Source organism: Rattus norvegicus, chromosome 11 (assembly GCF_036323735.1).
Source record: "Rattus norvegicus strain BN/NHsdMcwi chromosome 11, GRCr8, whole genome shotgun sequence".
In the NCBI taxonomy this organism is placed as follows: Eukaryota; Metazoa; Chordata; class Mammalia; order Rodentia; family Muridae; genus Rattus; species Rattus norvegicus.
The window spans coordinates 84,832,571-84,853,856 of NC_086029.1; the positions used below are offsets into that span (position 1 = coordinate 84,832,571).

General features: G+C 43.3%; 1 protein-coding gene across 7 annotated transcripts in view; it reads left to right on the top strand.

Annotated features, from left to right (window-relative positions):
- Atp13a4 (ATPase 13A4) overlaps nucleotides 1-21,286 on the top strand; it is a 137,734-nt gene that overhangs the window by 105,557 nt on the left and 10,891 nt on the right. For 5 of the 7 annotated variants that reach the window (XR_005490999.2, XM_039088105.2, XM_039088106.2 and 2 more), the window contains 9 exons: nucleotides 5,258-5,421; nucleotides 6,223-6,345; nucleotides 7,647-7,726; nucleotides 9,510-9,552; nucleotides 9,897-10,006; nucleotides 12,400-12,496; nucleotides 14,449-14,521; nucleotides 19,806-19,977; nucleotides 20,586-20,779. Coding sequence is in view for 6 of the 7 variants with exons in the window: in XM_039088105.2 (XP_038944033.1) it covers nucleotides 5,258-5,421; nucleotides 6,223-6,345; nucleotides 7,647-7,726; nucleotides 9,510-9,552; nucleotides 9,897-10,006; nucleotides 12,400-12,496; nucleotides 14,449-14,521; nucleotides 19,806-19,977; nucleotides 20,586-20,779 (1,056 nt within the window). In the remaining variant the exon portion in view is untranslated. Of the gene's footprint in view, nucleotides 1-5,257; nucleotides 5,422-6,222; nucleotides 6,375-7,053; nucleotides 7,244-7,646; nucleotides 7,727-9,509; nucleotides 9,553-9,896; nucleotides 10,007-12,399; nucleotides 12,497-14,448; nucleotides 14,522-19,805; nucleotides 19,978-20,585; nucleotides 20,780-21,286 lie in introns of those variants that run through there. The other 2 variants (XM_063270374.1, XM_008768796.4) reach the window with 2 other exon arrangements.

Below are 21,286 nucleotides of genomic sequence, written 5' to 3' on the forward strand. Positions count from 1 at the left end.
CCCAGAAGTTGATAGCCATGAGGAACTCCAGCTTTGGGGATCTGACTCTCCTGGCCTTCATAGGTACTTGGCATGTGTATAACGTACACACAGGCAAATCCTCAGATCCATAAAATACTATAAAATGAAATTATAAAAAATCAAAACAAACAATAAAAACGCATAAAAAACAACCCCTCCTCCAAAATCCCAGACAGAGCAGTCTGATCAACTGTGCCTGACCACCTACCCTCTGCAAGACTCTCAGGAGAAGCCTCTCTGTTTGTTGGCATTTGAAATAAGAGCTGAATTACAGGAAGATATGGGCCATGCAAAGAAGATTATTTTTATTGTCAAGTATCTGAAGGAGAAGTATCTTAGTCAGTGTGGACTATAAACTATGCTGACAGCCCATCAGTAAACGGAATCTCTAGTTCTGGACAAAAAAGAACACGTTGTCATCTTGACTCTAACGTGAAGCCTCAGATCTCATAAACAAAGGGTTGGTGGGGAAGGATCACTCCAGGGAAATATATGACATTACTTAATAAACATGCTTGGGCTTTTCAATAAGGAAGATATCACAGGTGAGTAACTTATTCCCTAATTTATATTTCAAGTGTCTTGCTTCCTCCTTGCTTTAAGCTCCATTGCCTGTGTGGTTGACACACATCCTTTCCAAAACTCTTACCCGCTTGTGTACCTCCTTAGACAAAGGTGGGAGCTGGGGACTCTGGAGTCCTTCTGTTTTCCTCCACATTATCCACTCCATGATTCTCAATCTCACAAAGCAATATTTCACTTTCTTCCTTTCTACTCTCCAGTCTGACTTTTAGGTCTTCTTGGGATAGTTTGGTGGCTCTTGCTATTTCAAATATCATTAGCACTTACATTTCACATTGTCTTAGTCAGGGTTTAATGCTGCTATTCAAGTCGGGGAGGAAAGTGTTCATTTGGCTTACACTTCCATACCAAGGTTCATCACTGAAGGAAGTAAGGACAGGAAATCAAACAGGGCAGGAACCTGTGGGCAGGAGCTGATGCAGCAGCCATGAAGAAGTGCTAGTCTATTGGCTTGCTTCCAATGGCTTGCTAAGCCTGCTTTCTTGTAGAACACAGGACCACTAACTCATGGATGGTGCTATCTACATTGGGCTGAGCCCTTCCCCATCAACCACTAATAGTAAAATGCCCTACAGGCTTGCCTACAGTCTGATCGATGTCATGGAGGCATTTTCTTAATTGAGGCTCCCTTGTCTCACAGGACTTTAGCTTCTGCCAAGATGACGTAAGAGTATCCAGTGCATACATGTTCATAGCCAGTCTCCAGGCTTTTAGGGGGGTTGTATGGATAAGAGCTGTTCACTTTCCAGTTGAGTCTTTAGTCCCTTTTTCTTGTGTTGAAAATTCTGTGCTGCCCTTTGAGTATTTTTCATTTCTTCTTTATGGTTCTTGGATGGATGGAGGGCACAGTGCTCTCTGACTTCTCACAAGTCCTTACAACAACTTTCTTTGTCTTCACGGAGGCATAAAGGTTTTGTTTTTGTTTTGTTTTTGTTTTTGTTTTTTTGCCAGCGGTATATGAGTGAATGGTGTTTTTGTTTTCTGAGTCTGGTATTGTAAAACACAATGCCAGCTCATTATAGGAAACACACTCTTCACCTACACATAATATTTCTTCTTTAACTTTGGAGCTGGGAATACTCATATATTTTTCCTTTCCTTTGCTCACTAATTCAGTCTGGAACAGAGCACTGTTTTTTGGCTTGGAACAATAAGAAGAAAGAATATTTATTGAAACAAACCCAGTTAATTAAAACTGCTAATGAAACATATTACATGTTGTAGGACTTGCAATAGCTTAATAAGTTGAAAATCTTTATTATGTCTTGGTACTTTTGGAAAAATCAGTGAAAATCTTTTGTTCTCAAGATGTTTTCCTTACAATCTGCCCTTTCCCACCTTAATTATTTATCAATATGTTCTGAAACACTTTTTAAGTCATGTCACTATTTCTGTATATGGGAAATTCTTAATCATATAACATTTTTTCTTTTTTATTGAATTTTCAAAAATTTATTTCCACTTCAAATGATATTCCCTTTCCTGATTTCCCATCCATAAACCCCTTATCCCATCCCCTCCCCCTTCTTCTATGAGGGCGTTCCCCAACCCAACCACCCACCCCTTCCTGCCTTTCCACCCTGACATCCTACACTGGGGGATTGAGCCTTGGGTCCTCCTGTTACTGCCCAACAAGCCTTTCCTCTGCTACATATGCAGCTGGAGCCATGAGTCTGTCTATGTGTACTCTTTCGATGGTGGCTTAGTCCCAGGGAGCTCTGGTTGGTTGGTATTGTTGTTCTTATGGGGTTACAAGCCCCTTCAACTGCTTCAATCCTTTCTCTAACTCCTCCATTGAGGACCCTGTTCTCAGCTCAATAGTTGGCTGCAAGCATCTGCCTCTGTATTTGCCATGCTTTGGCAGAGCTTCTCAGGAGACAGCTATATCAGGCTCCTGTCAGCATGCACCTCTTGGCATCCCCAACAGTGACTGGGTTTTGTGGCTGTATGTATATGGGCTGGATCCCCAGGTGGGGCAGTCTCTGGGAACAGAGCGCTTTTAGTGTGATTTTCTTCCTCTGAAGAAAATATTCTCTATTGTTCATTTAATTATTGCCTTTGTTCTCTCTTCATTATAATTTTATCCTGAATTTCTATTTTTTGCATCACAGGTTATTACAGGTCTGTGACAGCCTCCTGGATCCATTCTCTCACTCTCTTACCTGTTTTTTTTTTTTAACAATTGCTGTAGTTTTATAATCTTTCCCTCTTCTTTAAGGTTTGAGGAGGAGGTCACTTAACTTCTCCAAATCACCCTGTAGTTCTCAATAATGAACAAAAATCGTTTTCTTCTTCAGATCACTGGATGGGTTGAGAAGTGCTTTGAGTGTGTCTTCTTATGGGTGTGTCATTAAACACATCCCTACTCCAAGCCTCACTCTGGTGCAGACAGATACCCCCACTCTGGGCATCTCCCCAGTTGCCCTCCTGTTTCCAGTCTTGGCAACCGCAGCTTCACCTGTCTGCAGCAGTTGCTGCCTGGCCAGTCTTACACTCTGTCCCCTCTTTTCCCAGTCAGCCGTTGTGACCTGTAGATTGCTACAGGTTTTACAGTTACCCTGCTGTATCTGGGCTGTTCATCCTACTCAGTAGGTCTTCTTTTGTCTTCCTGATTTTATGACAAGTCTGTTGTCATTTTGAGCATTATTCTACTGTGTGCAATGTGCTAGTTTTCTCTAACAGCCTTTTTCTTTTATCTTGGACTTTTCATTGCATGACTATCATAATTCTGAGGGTGGTTCTTACTGAGTTTAACCTATTTGGTGTTCTCTGGGATGCTTGGAATTCATAAATTGAAATCTCTTACAGGCTTTGGGGGAGTTTTCCTCTCTCTCTCTCTCTCTCTCTCTCTCACACACACACACACACACACACACACACACACACACACACACACACTTTAATCTCTGTATCCTCTCCTTAGTCTCTACTGACAAGAGTAGAAGTCCTTTTAGTAACCCAAGCCTCTGTTCATTTAAAACAGTGCTCTTTATTCTCCAGTGTGTGAGCTTGGTGTCCTAAGGGCATCTAGTTTATTTTTTTAAAAATCTAGTGAATAAAAAATTCAAGTGTTAGTTAGACTTTTTATTTCTAAGTTATCCATTACAACCATACATATTAATTGGCTGAATCTTTTTGTTTGTTTTTTTTTGTAAATGCTGGCTATAACTATGTAAAGGAAGGTTATAATAACTTCTTTTTAAATTTTTTTTTCTTTTTTTCAGAGCTGGGGACCGAACCCAGGGCCTTGCGCTTGCTAGGCAAGTGCTCTACCACTGAGCTAAATCTCCAACCCCTCTTTTTAAAATTTTAATTATTGTCGCATTGTGGGTATTATGTGTGTGCTATGGCGCATGTGTGGAGGTCAGAGGCCATGTTTGTGGAGTCTATTCTGTCTTTCTCATTTATAAGGGTTCCATGCCTAGAGCTCAAGTAATAATAGCTTCTTAAGATCACTATCTGCTCATTTCAACATGTGTATCCATTCAGGATTGGCAGTGTTGCTGTTGACTGTTTTTTAGACATTGATAATTGACTTTGTTGTTACTGAGCATATCCAGTGTTGATCCTGCTAGTACCTAGTGTTTGGTCCCCGCAACCCCCATTCCACAACTCCTGTCTGTCCTGGACCTTAGAGATCTGCCTGCTTCTGCCTCTGGAGTGGGGCTAAAGGTGTGGACCATCACCACCCAGCTCCAGTCTTTTGTTTTAGTCAATAATTAGCCATCATTTCTGTTTTGTCTGTTATAAGTTGTAGTTTCAGTATTGGCCTAAATGTGAAGTGTTCTGCTATTTTTTCTGCCTCTCTCAAGTGTTTAGGCATTACTCTGGCAAATGGCAGGGTAGTGACACCTCACAGTTTAGTTCTGGAAACTCATGTTTTTCTATTGGTCTGCTCCACTCGTGTTCCCAGTCCCCATGTGTAGAGCCTGGGACTTACACTGTTCAAACACTGAATTAGTTCTTTTCTGCAGCTTTTGTCTTCCCATGGTTTTCCTAATAGTCTACACTCTCCAAGAGTCCCCTGCCTCACCCCCCTTTTTTGTAACCTGCTCTAGGCATAAACACGTGTTTCTCTTAGTTGTAGCTGCCTTCACAGTTCAGGGGACAGACTAGGATACATGCTCAAGACACACATTTCAGAGGAAAGAGGTAAACATTGAGAAACCCATCCCTTGTTAGCTTGCTTCCCCAGTTCTGATCCCTTCCACAATCTGCCTGCTTTTGTTGACTTTCCAAAGTCCTCGGGTGATTGCTTTGTGGTTATTGTTTGGTTTGCAGTTGTAATCACTTGGGGAGATAGATGGTAGTGGACTTACTCTATTTCTACCAGGAGAGGAGCCACTGAGTGTGATATAAAGCCAAAAGGCTTCCTACATGTTTATAAAGATTATAACCAGTGGCAAAAATACATTTAAAAATTTCCGTCCTGCTTGCTGGCAAAAATATCCCAGTGAGGCATGAAGTAACAAGACGAAAAGGAATCAGAACTAGAGAAGGGATTATGAAATTCCTGATCATACTGAAATGACCTTAGTAAATTATCTTTATATCTAATACAAGAACAAAAGAACCCTTCGTGAGTTTCGTAAATCCTGTGTGTATTGGTGCATTCTCTCCATCATCGTCTTGAGATGCTCTTTCTTTGTTCTAGGCGACAATCTTCAGACTGCAATAACAGTGGCCAGGAAGTCTGGGATGGTTTCCGAAGGCCAGAAAGTCATTCTTGTTGAGGCGAATGAAGCCACTGATTCTTCATCAGCATCTATCACTTGGAAGTTAGTGGAAGAGAAGAAACATGGTCTATTTGGGAGTCAGGTATACACAGCACAAGCACTCTGCTGTAGTTTCCAATGATGTCAATAGACGTGACTAGCTCAAGTTTTGAGGCAACTCCAAGTCAACGAACTTCTCCAAGTGTTTAACAAATAGAATCCAATTATGCCAGTTTCCACACTCTTACACTCTTCCTACTTCTAAGCTTCAGTCTTCCTTGGCTTATGACAATAATCATTCTTTGACTCTTAGGGAGCCTTCGGCTTCTTATTAGAAAGAACGCAGTAAGCAGAGCTGTCGCTTTAACTTCCCACATTTCCCCTTGCCTGTCAGCTCCCCCATTGGGCTCAAAGGGGACATAGTCAGTTGGACAACCTCCTGTGGGCACTAGATAATCAGACTCTGTCTTCAAGGTAGGAAAAAATGGTTCATTTATCTCCAGTCTTGTTAGTATTTTATTTCCATGGTGTCCTTATGGAACAATATTTATTCTGTTAGAAAACGGAGCTCAACAGGTTCTCGTTTCCAGGAAAGAGATGTTACCGTGCAGTGCTCATGTATCTGACACTTGATATCCGTGAAGTATGCACATCTCTGGACCTCACAGAGATCATACTGAGATGAGAGGAGGACATGAGTATGAGATGTTCTTATCCTCCAGAGGCTGTGGTGTGTGAAGATCAGTCCAGCAAAGAAACAGGAGTTCTCTAAGGGAACAGGGCTGGAACGTGACTTTTAAAGAAGAACCCTAGTCTAACTTCAGTCCTTGCTGTCAAATATGCTTGTGCTCCCAACCACTATAACAATCAGACAAGCTTAGAATAGTTTCACCTCGCTTTGCAGGACACCTACATCAACATCAGAGAAGAAGTCCCAGAAAATGGCAGAGAAGGAAATTACCATTTTGCTCTGAGTGGAAAATCCTTCCAGGTTATAAGCCAGCATTTCAGCAGCTTATTGCCCAAGGTGAGCTTTAAGGGGAGAGTGACATTTCTGTGCAGAGGATGAATATGTCATTTACATAGCATGAACCCCAAAGAGTTTCAATGTTGGCAATGGATAAAATAAAAACAAAACAAAACAAAACTAGGTAGTTCTATACATCACAAGAGAGGGGAATGTTTTTTGAAGTGTTTGTTATTTCCTATTAGATTAGAACATAATAAGCATGAGGAGTGAACTTTATACCAGCCCTAGGAAAATGTGGCTGCAAGGAGGATTTGGCATCGCACAGCTATTACCATGTTGCTATGGTGAAGGCATTTCACAGTTTAGTAGGAGCCCAGCAGTGGAACAGAAAGGCAGGAAAAGATAGGAGAGCGCTGTTAGGTCTGTGGTAGAAGACCCTTTTTCTGAAGGGGCTGAATGTAAAGCTATTTTTACAAGGAATGAATTCATAATAGGGAAAGTAACTCATTCATAAACAAATAGACTTTGCCTATATGCTGATCTGAGTTTATAGCCACAGAGAATGAAGGGCACATTGCTGTCATTTGGAAGAATTTAAAGTGTGGAGAAGAGAAGCAGTGTTAGGATACGATACCCTCAAATTATTCACGTTCTGGGGATCATTAAGTTTTGGGATAGAAGCTGAGTTTCATAACTGGTCAAGCCCAGATAACATGATTAAAACACAGATAGTCTTTATTTCATCACCTGGTGATTGTCTACTAGTTATGAACAATTTGTGGGAAGCAGTCGTGTCTTTGCCTTTTCTCGGGTCCTGCTGTATTTCTCTGATGCAATACCTCAGATTCTACTGGATCCATTTTCTGTGAAGCTCAAGATTTTTCAGAATATGGCAGAGAAGGCTGTATTCCCCATGGCAGCTGGGTTGAACTGCATAGGGCATTTTAAAAAATAAATTATTTTATAAATATATTTTGTTTTCATTGTATTTACTTGATATCAAAAGTCTCAATATCCATCTTAAAATACAAAGAAGAAGAGGAAGAGGAGGAGGAGGAGGGAGAGGAGGAAGAGGAGGAGGAGGGAGAGGAGGAAAAAGAAAAGGAGGAGGAAGAAGAGGAGGAGGAGGAAGAGGAGAAGGAAATATTTCCTTGGGAACAAACTGTTTACCACCAAACTGATGATGTCAATAGTTGTGACTTTCTTATCCACCAGTGGCTGTGGTTTGTGAAGCTCAGTCCAGCAAAGAAGCAGGAATTCCCTTAGAGACCACCAGGCAGTGTTCTGTTTTGTGTGTGACTAGCTGCCCTAATGAAACATTTTCCTTTTTTTTCCTGTTGCTGTTGTGGTTGTTGCAGATACTGATCAATGGGACCATCTTTGCAAGAATGTCTCCTGGGCAGAAGTCAAGCCTGGTGGAAGAATTCCAGAAACTGGAGTAAGTGTTTTTGCCCATGACGAAGTGATGGAGGTGTGGCAGTCAGAGGGGATGAGAGAGGCTTGAAGTGATGGAAGCCTCAGTAAAGGGGATGCCACAGGCCCAGGGAGCTGTGTAACTGGGTTAGGGCAAGAGTTCTTACCGGAATAGATGACAGTCACCAAGAAACTTAGAAAACGTTGTCGTATCTGTTCCACATTTCACGGTGGTGCTGACTTGATTGTTCATGGGTCTGGCACGTGGCATTTTCATTTTTAAAATTTTTATGCTTTACGTATGTTACATGCTGATCACAGTTTTCCTACCTCCACTTCTCCTAGTTCCCGCTCCATTTCCCTCCTTCCCCGGATGCACTCATCTTCCATCATTTAAAAAAAAAAAAAGCAGGCCTCCCAGGGATAACATCTGAGCATGGCATAACAAATTGCAGTAAGGCTAGGCACAAACCCTCCTATCAAGGCTGGATAAGGTGACCCAGTAGGAGGGCAGGGGTCCTAATCATAAGCAAAAGCATCAGAGACATCCCCACTCCCACTTTTAGGGATCCCATAAGTTAGCAACCTATACGATCATAACATTTACACAGAGGACCCAGCTGTGAGCCCTATAAGGTCCACGATTGTTGATTCAGTTTCTATGACCCCCATGAGCCCTGCTTAGTTGATTCCGTGTGTCCCAAACACAGCATTTTCACAAAGCTTCTCATGCAAGTGATTGTTGCACCCAAAGCTAAGAACCGTTATACGAGAACACAGGGTCACAGAAGGGTACAGTGTGAACTGAGACTGAAGGGCTATGAGATCAGCCACTGAAGGAACAAGAATTTAGGCTTAGTATTCATAATCAACCATCACAATTATAGCATAAAAGATCATCGAATACCACAATATTAAAATATTCTTATGCTAAAGCATCTTTCCGTCATATCATTAGGACACTTCAATACCAAGAGTCTCCATTTACAGATGAAATGAGTGTCCAGGATTCTCCCCTTTGACAACACCTTTCCATTTAAGGAAAACTCATGGTGGACCATATCACTGTGACCCCCACTCTATCTCCATCTTCCCAATTCATGATTTAGTCATTAAGGCAGCTCCTCTGTCTTCTCATGGTGGAAAACCATGAAGGGATTCAGAATAAACTGGCTACTAACAGCAGCGTAAAAGCAAAGTACAACACGGTTAGTGAGTGCTTGAAGTAAGGAACCAACCACCCGATCATAATCTTAGCCAAGAGCTCCAGACGAGAGTCTTCACGCAACCATCAATGCCATGCTCAAGTGGACTCTGCTTTCTTTCTTCAACTTCTGGGCCTCGTGCTTTATGACCACCGGCAAGATGCATTTCCTCCCAAGTCTGTGCTTGCGATTGTGACTTTACTAGTCACTTTCCAGGCTAAGAACTGATGTTAAAAATGACAAAACAAGAACAACAAAAACCCAGATCTGCTTTCTAGATAAAATCTTGCAACCTCCTGACTGTGCTTTCTCTTCGCATAGCTGTGATCATCAGAAGTTTTGTGGAGGGGAAAATTGTTCTCTCATTGGCGAAGTGCCTATGACGTGGCCAGTGATGTCCTAGGTTTCTCACCCATTGTGAGAACTGTGCAGTCACACATTGCATTGACCAGTCTGTTAGGGGAACAACCTTGCAATAGAAAGTTTAAACCCTTCAGTAAAATTGGTTACTTTTGTTTAAACCAGAGAAACTAGGCTTATGAGTAAACCAGCCTTGATCCCCTCTACAATTCAATTCACTTGGTCGTCTTCTTTCTTTTTAAGCTACTTTGTGGGTATGTGTGGAGATGGTGCCAACGACTGTGGGGTAAGTAGCCATTGGTGTGGGGCCACAATTTCTCAAAAGTACTTGGAGTGGATATAATTTTTATGGATTAATAAACTGACACCAAGGACTTGGGAAGGTTTTGACTAAAGCCACTAAACGATTCAGTGGTTACTAGCTGTTAAATAATGTCCAGCTTTGTTCTAGAATCCCCTCCTCCTTGGTAGTTTCTAGTGCCATCTCTTTCTGAAATAGCAGACGGAATAAAGTCTGGTTGGGGATCACAGGTTACCTTGTGGCCAACTTCTGTCTCTCTCTCTCTCTCTCTCTCTCTCTCTCTCTCTCTCTCTCTCTCTGTAGGCAATAAACAAACTCTTTGCTTTCAGGCTCTGAAGATGGCTCATGTTGGCGTCTCGTTATCAGAGCAGGAGGCATCGGTGGCCTCTCCTTTCACTTCCAAAACTCCAAACATCGAGTGTGTGCCCCATCTCATCAAGTAAGAACTTGTTTTCTCCAGTATTACTTTCTCTTTTGACTTTTGGGCACAGATAATATTATTCTTCTGGGGAAAAGCAGAAGAGCGGTGTGTAGAGGGGGGTGCTTTCTGTAAAACCATAAACATTTTCCTGCCTAGTGGATTTCAAAGGAGTTATAAATAATGTTGGGGGGGGGGTAAAAATAATGTGGTGAGAACAGTGCTGTTTCTACAAGTCACTGGTTGCATCACTTTTCCTTTCTTTCTTTTTTTTTAAAATGTTTGTTTGTTTGTTTGCTGGAGACAGGGTTTCTCTATGTAGTCCTAGCTGTCTTTGAACTCACTGTGTAGACCAGGCTGGCCTTGAATTTACAGAGATCTACCTGTCTCTGCTTCCTGAGTGTTGAGATTAAAGGTGTGTGCCACCACTGCCTGGCCAAGTTAGATCATTTTTAAAAAGGGTTGTCACTGCTTTGAATTACAGTAGCAACTTAGTTTTGATGCATTTTCCTGGGAGAATGCACTTACCTTCTTAACCTCTTGGCCCTTTGTGTTTCCTTGGGATACATTTCTCATGCCCAGTCTTAAAAATCTTTGTTACTGCTTGGTGTGCCTATTGAATTCACCTTGGTTCTATATTTGTACTGCTGGGACACTTAGCTTGACTAGTAGGAACATCATAGTGGTCAATCTCAGTCAACACAGCATCTGTTTATAATTTAAAATGTATCTGATAGCATTTATGATGCCAAGGGGTGCAGACTGATGGGAGCCTGATAGAGCTTTTTCCTGAGATGCCCTGCCAGAGCCTGACAAAAACAGGTGGATGCTCAAAGCCAACCATTGGACTGAAAATGGGGTCCCCAGTGGAGGGGGTAGAGGAAGGACTGAGGTAGCTGAGGGAGTTTGCAACCACATAGGAAGAACAACAATATCAAGCAGATACCCGAGAGTTCCCAGGGACTAAACTACCAACCAAAGAGTCTACATGGAGTGACCCATGTCTCTAGCCACATATGTAGCAGAGGGCATCAATGGGAGGAGAGGCTCTTGGTCCTGTGAAGGCTCGATGTCACAGTATAGGGGAATGCTAGGTCAGGAAGGTGGGAGGGAGTGGGTAGGTGGGTGAGGAAACACTCATACTCACTCATAAAGACGGGGGTGGGGGATGGGATAGGGGGATGGAGGGGAAAGCAGGAAGGGGATAATATTTGAAATGTAGATAAAGAAAATATCCAATAAAAAATGAAAATAAAATAGCCCTCAGATAGAGACATGACTGGTATCTCTTTTGTAAATGAAGAAGCCAGGAGTAAATAACCTGAGTGATATATGCCCGTGACCAGAGACCACGGAGGGTGGAGACCATGTCTTCTTCACTAGCATACTGTTTCTGCCGTATTAATGCAATGAGTAGGCTAGCCTCTCTCGTTTATCCATGGCCTTGACTAAGATTTGTTGAACTGGAACTTAGTGCCAGGATGTAAGGGAGGCCATAAAGTCAGCTCTCATAGAGATTCCTATGTGCTAACAAGAATAAAATGGGTTGTGTAAAAGGTCACATTGTGGCCGAGGAAGAGGAATTACCTGCTTTCAACAGCGTCTTGGGAAAACATCACTTGAGGAGGTGAGAAACGGAAAGAAATTACCTCCCTGGTAGAACCACTGACAGCAGCAAGACCTGATTTGAGGATCTGGTCTCAAACCATTAGGAAGGTATAACACCAAGCAAATTAAAGTCCGAGTCCCAACCCCAAGTGAAATAGAAGTGGTCATTTACATGTCATCTGTCTTGTGCTTGAATATGGTATTTGTCTGGCATCAGCCAGCGATAGCACCGAGGAACACGCTCATTGTGTCTATTCTATTTAAATCTGAGGCACAGGAGATTTGAGTGGACACACCGTGTTTAGTACAGGAAAGGTTAGAATTTCCCAGGTAAAATCTGGATTAAACATTTGTCAAATTCCCAAAGTACCTGCTTGAAAATGCTCCCAGACCTTCTTTACTTCCCTTAGTTCACAGATGCAGGAATTGAGACAGGGGAGTGATCTTCCAAATCACATTAGCAACTGTGTATGAGGTCCGAGACTGGCTCCCGGGTCCCCTGGCTCAGAGTTCAAGAGCTGAAACCATTTCAAGCATAGCGGGCAAAAGTAGCTGTAAACCAGTGTCCATTGCTGGGTCAAGGCTATGGACGCTGGCCCAGAACTGCTCTTTTCCAAACAATCAGGCATTTAGCTACCACTGGCTCAAGGCTGTGCCCAGTTGGAGACAAGCTATCCTATAAGCAGATGTCTGGCTTTTTACATATTTTTGTGGTTCTAAGTTCAGATGAGAAAAAACAGCACAGAACAACAGCCAGTTTCCTTCCGCCACACTCCTCATCCCTTCTCATTCCTTTTCTTCCACAGGGAAGGCCGCGCAGCTCTCGTTACGTCCTTTTGCATGTTTAAGTACATGGCCCTGTACAGCATGATTCAGTATGTTGGTGTTCTGCTGCTCTACTGGGTATGACTTGGGACTAAGCCTCCTTTAGTGAGAGCTAAAGCAAGTAGTTGAGCCGGTGGGAGCTAAATGCCTGGATGTTTGTGGATCAAGTGTCCTAAAAGTGTCCCCAAGAGCTGGACAAGCCGTGGCTCTCGGATACAGTAACACAACCTCAAGTGATAACTGAGGAACAGAATATAATGTCATTTAATTCTCACTGTCACTTTCAGCCGTGTGGACGAGGTACCTGCTTTCCCAGTTCTATTTATTGAAGAGTGGATTCTAGTGCTGGAGTAGCGCTTTAATAACGGGCGTTCTAGCTCGATGCTCTGTTACTGTGTGTGGTAAATGATGAGGCAAAAGCAACTTAGGGGAGGAAAGGGATTGTTTGTCTTATAGATTCTTTCCATCACTTAAGGGAATACATACAGTAACTCAGGGCGGGAGTGCGAAGCAGGAGCCCGTGGAGGAACCCGGCTCACAGACTCTCTTCCTGGCTTGCTCAGTTACTTTACTTACATAGCCTAGTCCTGCCTCCCCGAGTTGGCCCAGGTCAAAGTGGACTGGGTCTTCCTCTGTCAGTTCACAATCAAGGAGACATCCCACTGGCCTGTCCACAGGCGAATCTGATGGCGGTAATTCTCCAGCTGAAGTTTCTTTTCCTAGGCACGTCAAGTTGACAACCGACATTAGTCATCACAACAGACTTCCCTTTGCAGCTTCAGGGGTGTGAACGTCCAGCTACCCACCTGGTACACCTAAACGTGAACAAGGGAAACAGACAATAGCAGTCATTACACACTTATGTACCGTATAGACATAGGAGCTGGAAATAACCCAGGAGCGTAGATTATAGAAACACTACTGGAGAAAAGAAGTAGCACCGAGCTTCGAATATATCCTACCTTCATTTTATGCAGTTAACTTAGTGGTATGTTCGCATGATTTAAGTGTGGTTTTTTTTTTTCCAGCCGTGTTTAACACCTAGATTTTAACAGTCATGAAAACTTAGCAATTGGCTTTCAAGGGGAAATAACCTATCATAGCTGCCATTCCCTACACAGGCCAGCGAGTTGTGATATAAAAATAAACGCATGTATTGTGTGGTGACTCTTATCAGTTAGTAGGATATAAAGGAGAACGGAGGTCACTATTGTGTGTGATTTCAGTGTGCTCTCACTCTCCAACACCAAGGAAGGGGGCCATCCCTGCAGACGTCTCATCCAGACTCCTCCTTGCTTTGTATTTGCTCTCTCCTCGGCTCAAGCTCTTGGTCTCAAAACCTTGCTTTCAGATAGGTTTCCAGCCTCTCTGATGAGGGCATAGAGGTTAAGCTGCTTGTGGGAATTTGATCTTATTTTGGAATCCTAACAGTTCACTGCCCTCAGAAGTGTAATTCAATATGGGGTACTGTGATCTCCTCTCCTCTCTAGTGCGAGAGCAGGGAAGCAGCAAGCCTGAAGTCAGAGGCTCAGACATTCTTTTGCAAGAACAGCAAGACAGTTTATCAAAAGTGCATAACATCTCACTTAACCGTGCCTTAGACACACGTTGTGAATTCAGTTGCCCTAACTTTCCATCAGTGAAAACTGTGGAAGATTACCAAACAGCTGTTACATGTGACTATGGGGGATGCACGGTTTATTGCCAGACCAAACCCACACGTTCTGTTAATGAACAGAAAAGGAATGAGACAGATCAAGTAGGGCGTTCCCTTAGCTCTGGGTATCATCGATGCAGGAGACCCTGCCTGGGAAGCTCACACAGGAAGCTCTCCCGTAGCTAGAGGGTTTCAAAGACCTGGGTTTCCACAGCCACCACCACTCACCAAGCCAAGCAGCCCCCTGAATCATGCCGTGTCCTCAGTAAGCCGCTTGAAAAAAATTAAAGTTGTAGGGAGACACAGTGCAATTCTTGTTGAGCTTTATCTCCAAGCTTGTCATTCTTTCCTCTGCCTTCTGTTTTGTTTGCAGAAAACAAACAGCCTCTCGAATTACCAGTTTCTATTCCAGGATCTGGCCATCACGACTCTTATTGGTGTAACAAGTAAGAACTTTAAAACTTTCTTTCTGGAGGTGCCTCTGCCTACTGCCTTCCCTCCACCCCAGGGAGGGCTGTCCATCATCATCAGGAATGTATAGCCTAGTCTCAGAGACAGGGAGTGGCCATAGAATACTCAAGTCTATTGAAAGAAAATGTTAACAAAGGGAGAAACGGGCTTTTTGCCATTCCCCTGAAATACAGAGCTTCTATAAGTGGGCACTAATCAACCAGAATGAAAAGGCACCTGGGAAATGGGAAATGACTTTGGTGCGCTTTTTCGGTGTAGGTGCAGCTGAAATGTGCTTTTCACTTGTAGAGCTGAACGGCTTTGATCTTTATGACCTCCCAATTGCCGCCTCTTGCCACAGAAAGTGGCACTTACGGGCAATTCTGCCATCGTAAGGCTCCCACCTCCCACCTTTCTAATGAGCATGTGGACTGTCTCCTATGTAGGGAAAAATTTCAACTCATGAGAGCTTTTCAAGCTATTTTAAGTTTCCAGCGATGTTGAGACAAAGGTACAGAGATTTCCTTTCTGCCTCCCCCATGCTGAGTATACACAACTCCCCTGCTGTGAGCCTCATCCCTGCCCCAAGGAGCCACATTGGCCTCTGTGCATCTCTATGTTACGATTCCCTCAAAGCTCATGGTTTCGTTTGGTTTTACTCTTAGTCTCAAACGCCAAGACACGACATAGGACAGATACCTAACATTGTGCTACCATACAGAATGTTTACCTCCAAAAATGTTTGATGCTCTATCCTTTCATACTTCTTTTCCCCAAACTTAAGACAACCACTGTGGTCTTTTAACAGTCTCTACACCTTTCCAGAAACTTCTGCAGTTGGAATTATGCACTCATCAGGCCTTTCAGATCAGTCTCTTTCATATAATAACTCTATACATTTGAGGTTTCTACATACCTTACATATTTGACGTTTACCTCTTTCATGTGCTGAGCGATATTCTGTCGTCTCTGTGGCACAGTTTATTTCTCCATTCGCCTACCAAAGAACAACTCTGTTGCTTTCCAGTTTTGACATGTTAAGACTAAAACTAATTTGAATATCTGCGTGTAAGGTTTCATGTGAACATGGGTTTTCAATTCCACGGCCCACTCTCCTTTGAGAGTTGAGCATCGATAAGGTATCCTTTGTGACTTACCCCAAGCATTACTGTCTGGGAGGCTGCAAATGACTAACTTGCTACAAAGGTATGGCTCTTTTTACATGTGCAGTGGTCTTGCGCTCATGCCTTTTCTTCCATAATTTTAACAGCTCTCATGACAAGTCATTCTAAAAAACATGCCCAGAAATATACAAGAGTGTCTCAGGTAGCGTAGGTGATAACTCAGACATTCTCCTGCCTGTGGCTGCCCAAGTTCTCCTGCAGTCAATAGCAATGGCCACTTCTCCTCAAGCACTGGTCTCTCAACACCACCCTCTCTTCAACAGGTTTCTTTCTTTTTACTTTAGTGATACCACACTCTCCGGAGTTCATGTACCAGTTAAGTGACACAGCTTCCATTTCTTTCCTTTTTAATCTTCTTAAACCCTGTTCTCAGAGCATCTTGACTTTAGCCTGCATCCTGTCTCTAAGGGATGTCAACTAGTCACAGAACTTTAAAGTCATCTGTGTGTGATGACTCCTTAGTTTATATCTGCAGACAAAAGGATTACCTGGAGCTCTGGAATGAAGAAGCATTCAGCTTGGCATATTTAGCAGGGCCCGCACATTACATAGTTGAGCTAAACTCTCGATTCTTCCAGACCTAGTTACGTGAACTTACCAAGTGGCTTGTTTGTGCTACTTAATGCTCCAGGCCTTTGGGATAGGTCAATGAAGCAAGAGAAGGGAAGCAAAACGGTCCTTTTCCTCATACCTCTTACAGTCTATAACCTCGCTCCCTCCCTAGTTACTCAAATGAGTCGTTCTGAGTTCTCCTCTTTTCTTCAGTCTTTCCATCTAATGAATATAAAGTTCTGTAGTGAGTGGTTTGAATATGAACGGCCTCAATAGGGTTGTATATTTGAATGCTTGGTCATTAGGGAGTGGCACTACCTGAGAAAGATTAGGAGGTGTGGCCTTATTGAAGGAAGTGTATCCCTGAGATGGGATTTGGTGTTTCAAAAGCCCACGCCAGGTGCAGTGTTGCTTTCTTCCTGCTTCCTAAGGTCCTTCATGTAGAACTCTTAGCTACCCCTCCCCCGCAGCACCATGTCTGCCTGTGTGCCTCACTGCCTGATATGATGGTAATGGACTAAACCTCTGAACACCAGTGAAGTGTTTTCCTTTATAAGAGTTGCCATGGTCATGGTGTCTCATCACATCACATCCTGGCTCCCCTCCTGCCAGTTCAAGATAATCACTCTCTCCTATTTTGTTGGGTGGGCCAGGCCAGCATTGCCCATATAATTGCTCTGGCTTCCGTTCTTGCCGACGACCCCATTGTTCTTTTTAAAAAGTTACATAGAAAGTTACAGGCCGTCCTAAAGTATTTCTGTACAAACTGTCTTTGGTGGCTCCATTTACTTTTCACACAGTATAATTTTTGTTAAAATGTAAATATTATGATGTCACTCACTTAAGATGGTCCAGTATGGTCTGTCAAGATGGGTCAGCAGTTAAAGATGCTTGCCTCCCAACAGATTGGGAAAAGATCTTTACCAATCCTACAACAGATAGAGGCCTTATTTCCAAAATATACAAAGAACTCAAGAAGTTAGACCGCAGGGAAACAAATAACCCTATTAAAAAATGGGGTTCAGAGCTAAACAAAGAATTCACAGCTGAGGAATGCCGAATGGCTGAGAAACACCTAAAGAAATGTTCAACATCTTTAGTCATAAGGGAAATGCAAATCAAAACAACCCTGAGATTTCACCTCACACCAGTGCGATTGGCTAAGATCAAAAACTCAGGTGACAGCAGATGCTGGCGAGGATGTGGAGAAAGAGGAACACTCCTCCATTGTTGGTGGGATTGCAGACTGGTAAAACCATTCTGGAAATCAGTCTGGAGGTTCCTCAGAAAATTGGACATTGAACTGCCTGATGATCCAGCTATACCTCTCTTGGGCATATACCCAAAAGATGCCTCAACATATAAAAGAGACACGTGCTCCACTATGTTCATCGCAGCCTTATTTATAATAGCCAGAAGCTGGAAAGAACCCAGATGCCCTTCAACAGAGGAATGGATACAGAAAATGTGGTACATCTACACAATGGAATATTACTCAGCTATCAAAAACAACGAGTTTATGAAATTCGTAGGCAAATGGTTGGAACTGGAAAATATCATCCTGAGTGAGCTAACCCAATCACAGAAAGACATACATGGTATGCACTCATTGATAAGTGGCTATTAGCCCAAATGCTTGAATTGCCCTAGATCCCTAGAACAAACGAAACTCAAGACGGATGATCAAAATGTGAATGCTTCACTCCTTCTTTAAATGAGGAAAAAGAATACCCTTGGCTGGGAAGGGAGAGGCAAAGATTAAAACAGAGACTGAAGGAACACCCATTCAGAGCCTGCCCCACATGTGGCCCATACATATACAGCCACCCAATTAGACAAGATGGATGAAGCAAAGAAGTGCAGACCGACAGGAGCCGGATGTAGATCGCTCCTGAGAGACACAGCCAGAATACAGCAAATATAGAGGCGAATGCCAGCAGCAAACCACTGAACTGAGAATAGGTCCCCTATTGAAGGAATCAGAGAAAGAACTGGAAGAGCTTGAAGGGGCTTGAGACCCCAAAAGTACAACAATGCCAAGCAACCAGAGCTTCCAGGTACTAAGCCACTACCTAAAGACTATACATGGACTGACCCTGGACTCTGACCCCATAGGTAGCAATGAATATCCTAGTAAGAGCACCAGTGGAAGGGGAAGCCCTGGGTCCTGCTAAGACTGAACCCACAGTGAACTAGTCTATGGGGGGAGGGCGGCAATGGGGGGAGGGTTGGGAGGGGAACACCCATAAGGAAGGGGAGGGGGGAGGGGGATGTTTGCCCGGAAACCGGGAAAGGGAATAACACTCGAAATGTATATAAGAAATACTCAAGTTAATAAAAAAAAAAAAAAAAAGATGCTTGCCTCGCAAGCCTGAAGACATGGGTTCAGTCCCTGATACCCACATGAAAGTGGGAGGAGAAAATGAACCTGCTCCAGAGAGTTGTCCTCTGATCACACACATGCAGTGGCACATGCCCTCCCACCATAGTAACAATAGTAAAAAAAAAATACAAACAAAAGTTTTTAGTAATTTTCCATCCCATGAAATTCAAATCTAAAGTGACTGGGGTCCTGCCTACATCAACACCACCTCTGATCGTATTATCACCTACCGGAGGTACACAGGCAGACATAGTGCTAAAGAAGTAGCTGAGAGGTTTACATTTTGATCTGAAGACAACAGGAAGAGAGTGACGTGTGGGTGCTTGGTGCCTGCAGAGACCCGAAAAGAGCGTTGGATCCCATGTAACTTCAGTTACAGAGGGTTGTGAGCCACTATGTGGGGGTTGGGAGATCAAACCAGGTCCTCTGTAAGAGCATCCAATGCTTGTAACCACTGAGCCATCTCTCCAACCCCAATGCGTTTTCTTCATCACGTTCATCCTCTCTACAAACTCATCCCTGCTCTACCTTTCTTCCATTCCCAACAAACTTAGTATCCTTTAAAAGAATAAACTCATCAAGACTGATTTGTGCTGGACAAATCCATATTCTTGCATGTGTATCCCTCTACTGAAGCATAGCTGACTTAGTTGGGGATACACTCTTAGAGAAAACCGACTCCCCTTCTCCCAGTAGCTATCACTTGCCAATAGCTCTTCAGCTGGGGGCAGCATTTCATGCCCAGTTCCATGTTCTGTGCTGGGATTTGATCTGGCTTATGCTTGCACAGATCTTGTGCATGCTGCCATGACTGCCGTGAGCTCACATGTGCAACTTCCCTGTGTCCAGAAGACACTGTTTCATTCCCGCCACCCATCAGCTTTCACTGTACATCCTTTCTGCTCCCCCATTTGCAAAGATCCCAGAGTTTTTTGGAGAATGGGCTGCGACACAGATGTCCCATTTAGGGCGGAGCATCCCACCGTTCCTTATTCTCTGCTCTGATCAGTTGTGGAAGGTCTCCATGTTAATTACCATCTGGTCCAAAAAAGAAGCTTCGCAGACAGAGGCTTGGCAGGTGCATTAATCGTGCCACTCTGGTGATTAAGAACCCAACATTTTCCTGCTCTCACGCATGTGAACCTTGGATTTATTTCCTAGTGAATTTGAATGGTGCCAACCCGAAGCTAGTGCCCTTCAGACCTGCGGGAAGGCTGATCTCACCACCTCTGCTGCTCTCAGTTATCCTCAACATCCTTCTCAGCTTGGCTATGCACATCGTGGGCTTCATCCTGGTGCAGAAGCAGCCTTGGTATTCCATGGACTATCACAGGTATCAGTGTGGCCTCAAATCTGGCTTCTTGATGTCTGATTTCTGTCAAACATCATCTGGTCCACATGAAGGAAGGCAAATTAGACTTCACCTACCAAGGGTTTTAATTCCCTTTGGGGGAAATTACCAACAATCACTTGTCCTTTTATTACACACTTTTGCCTGCACTGCTTAATAATGAGGGTGGCTGGGGCTTCTAACTTTCCTGGTTTGTCCCCCTTTAAGCAGCCTAGTTTAAACCATGTCCAATGAAATGATCAATATATTTTTCTTTCAGGACTGCCCTGTTCAATAATAAAGTGTATGTCACCCCATGTATCAATTAATGGTTCTTAAACCTCCTAAGAGAAGCCTTACTCTTCTCTATCCCTGTATCCTTAATATAAATGATGGATGAACAACTTAATGAACAAGCAGCAGTTGAATCTGCCAATGTTTTTACTTATACAAAATTATAAGTCTGCCTGTGCTTATTTTTTCTTGTATCTTCTTCACCAATGAACAATTATGAGATATTGGATGTCTGCTCTTAACGGTGTTTGCCATGGTGACCTGCAGATGGAAATGTATTCTGGGAACTCCATTGACTCTTTTGGTTTCCTTTGTAGTGTCTGTCCAGTGAGAAATGAGAGTGTTTCAGCCTTATCAGCATCTCCCAACGTTCCTGAGAAAACCAGAAGTAACAGCACCTTTGCGAGTTTTGAGAATACTACAATATGGTTTTTGGGAACGATCAACTGTATCGTTGTGGCTCTTGTATTCTCTAAAGGAAAACCATTTAGGCAGCCCACCTATACAAACTGTAAGTGGCATTCTGTGCAAGCAGAGGACGAGTATTAACCATTGCCGATCATAGAACAGGCATGCTCAAGCCTCTCAGGAAGGAAACAACTGCATAGCATAGTCTCAGCTAGGGTCCCTTCACTTCCACCCAGAGCTCTGAGAAAACACTGCAGCCTCATTCCCCTGCCTCTCTCTTCCCATCAAAGAAATTCTTTTTTCATACCTGGGTTCCACCTGACATCATCTTTAGGTGATGTTTCTTGGGGTCAGTCTAAGTTGGGAAGTGCAATGTAAAGACCAATCTTGTCCCCATCTTTCAGAATTCATCCTGGGGACACGAAAAAGGTCACAGCCCTCAGCTGGGACTTGGTGTCATGAAGGCTGGTCAGGATGGTATTGTGTAGTGGCAGAGTGGGAGTAGGTCTGTCCACAAGGACATCATATAGTATTGTGGACACTCTTGGCTGGAGTAATTTGGGGCAGAGAGTTTCTTTAGGAGAAGTCCGTGTCCTTAGTCTCTGAGACA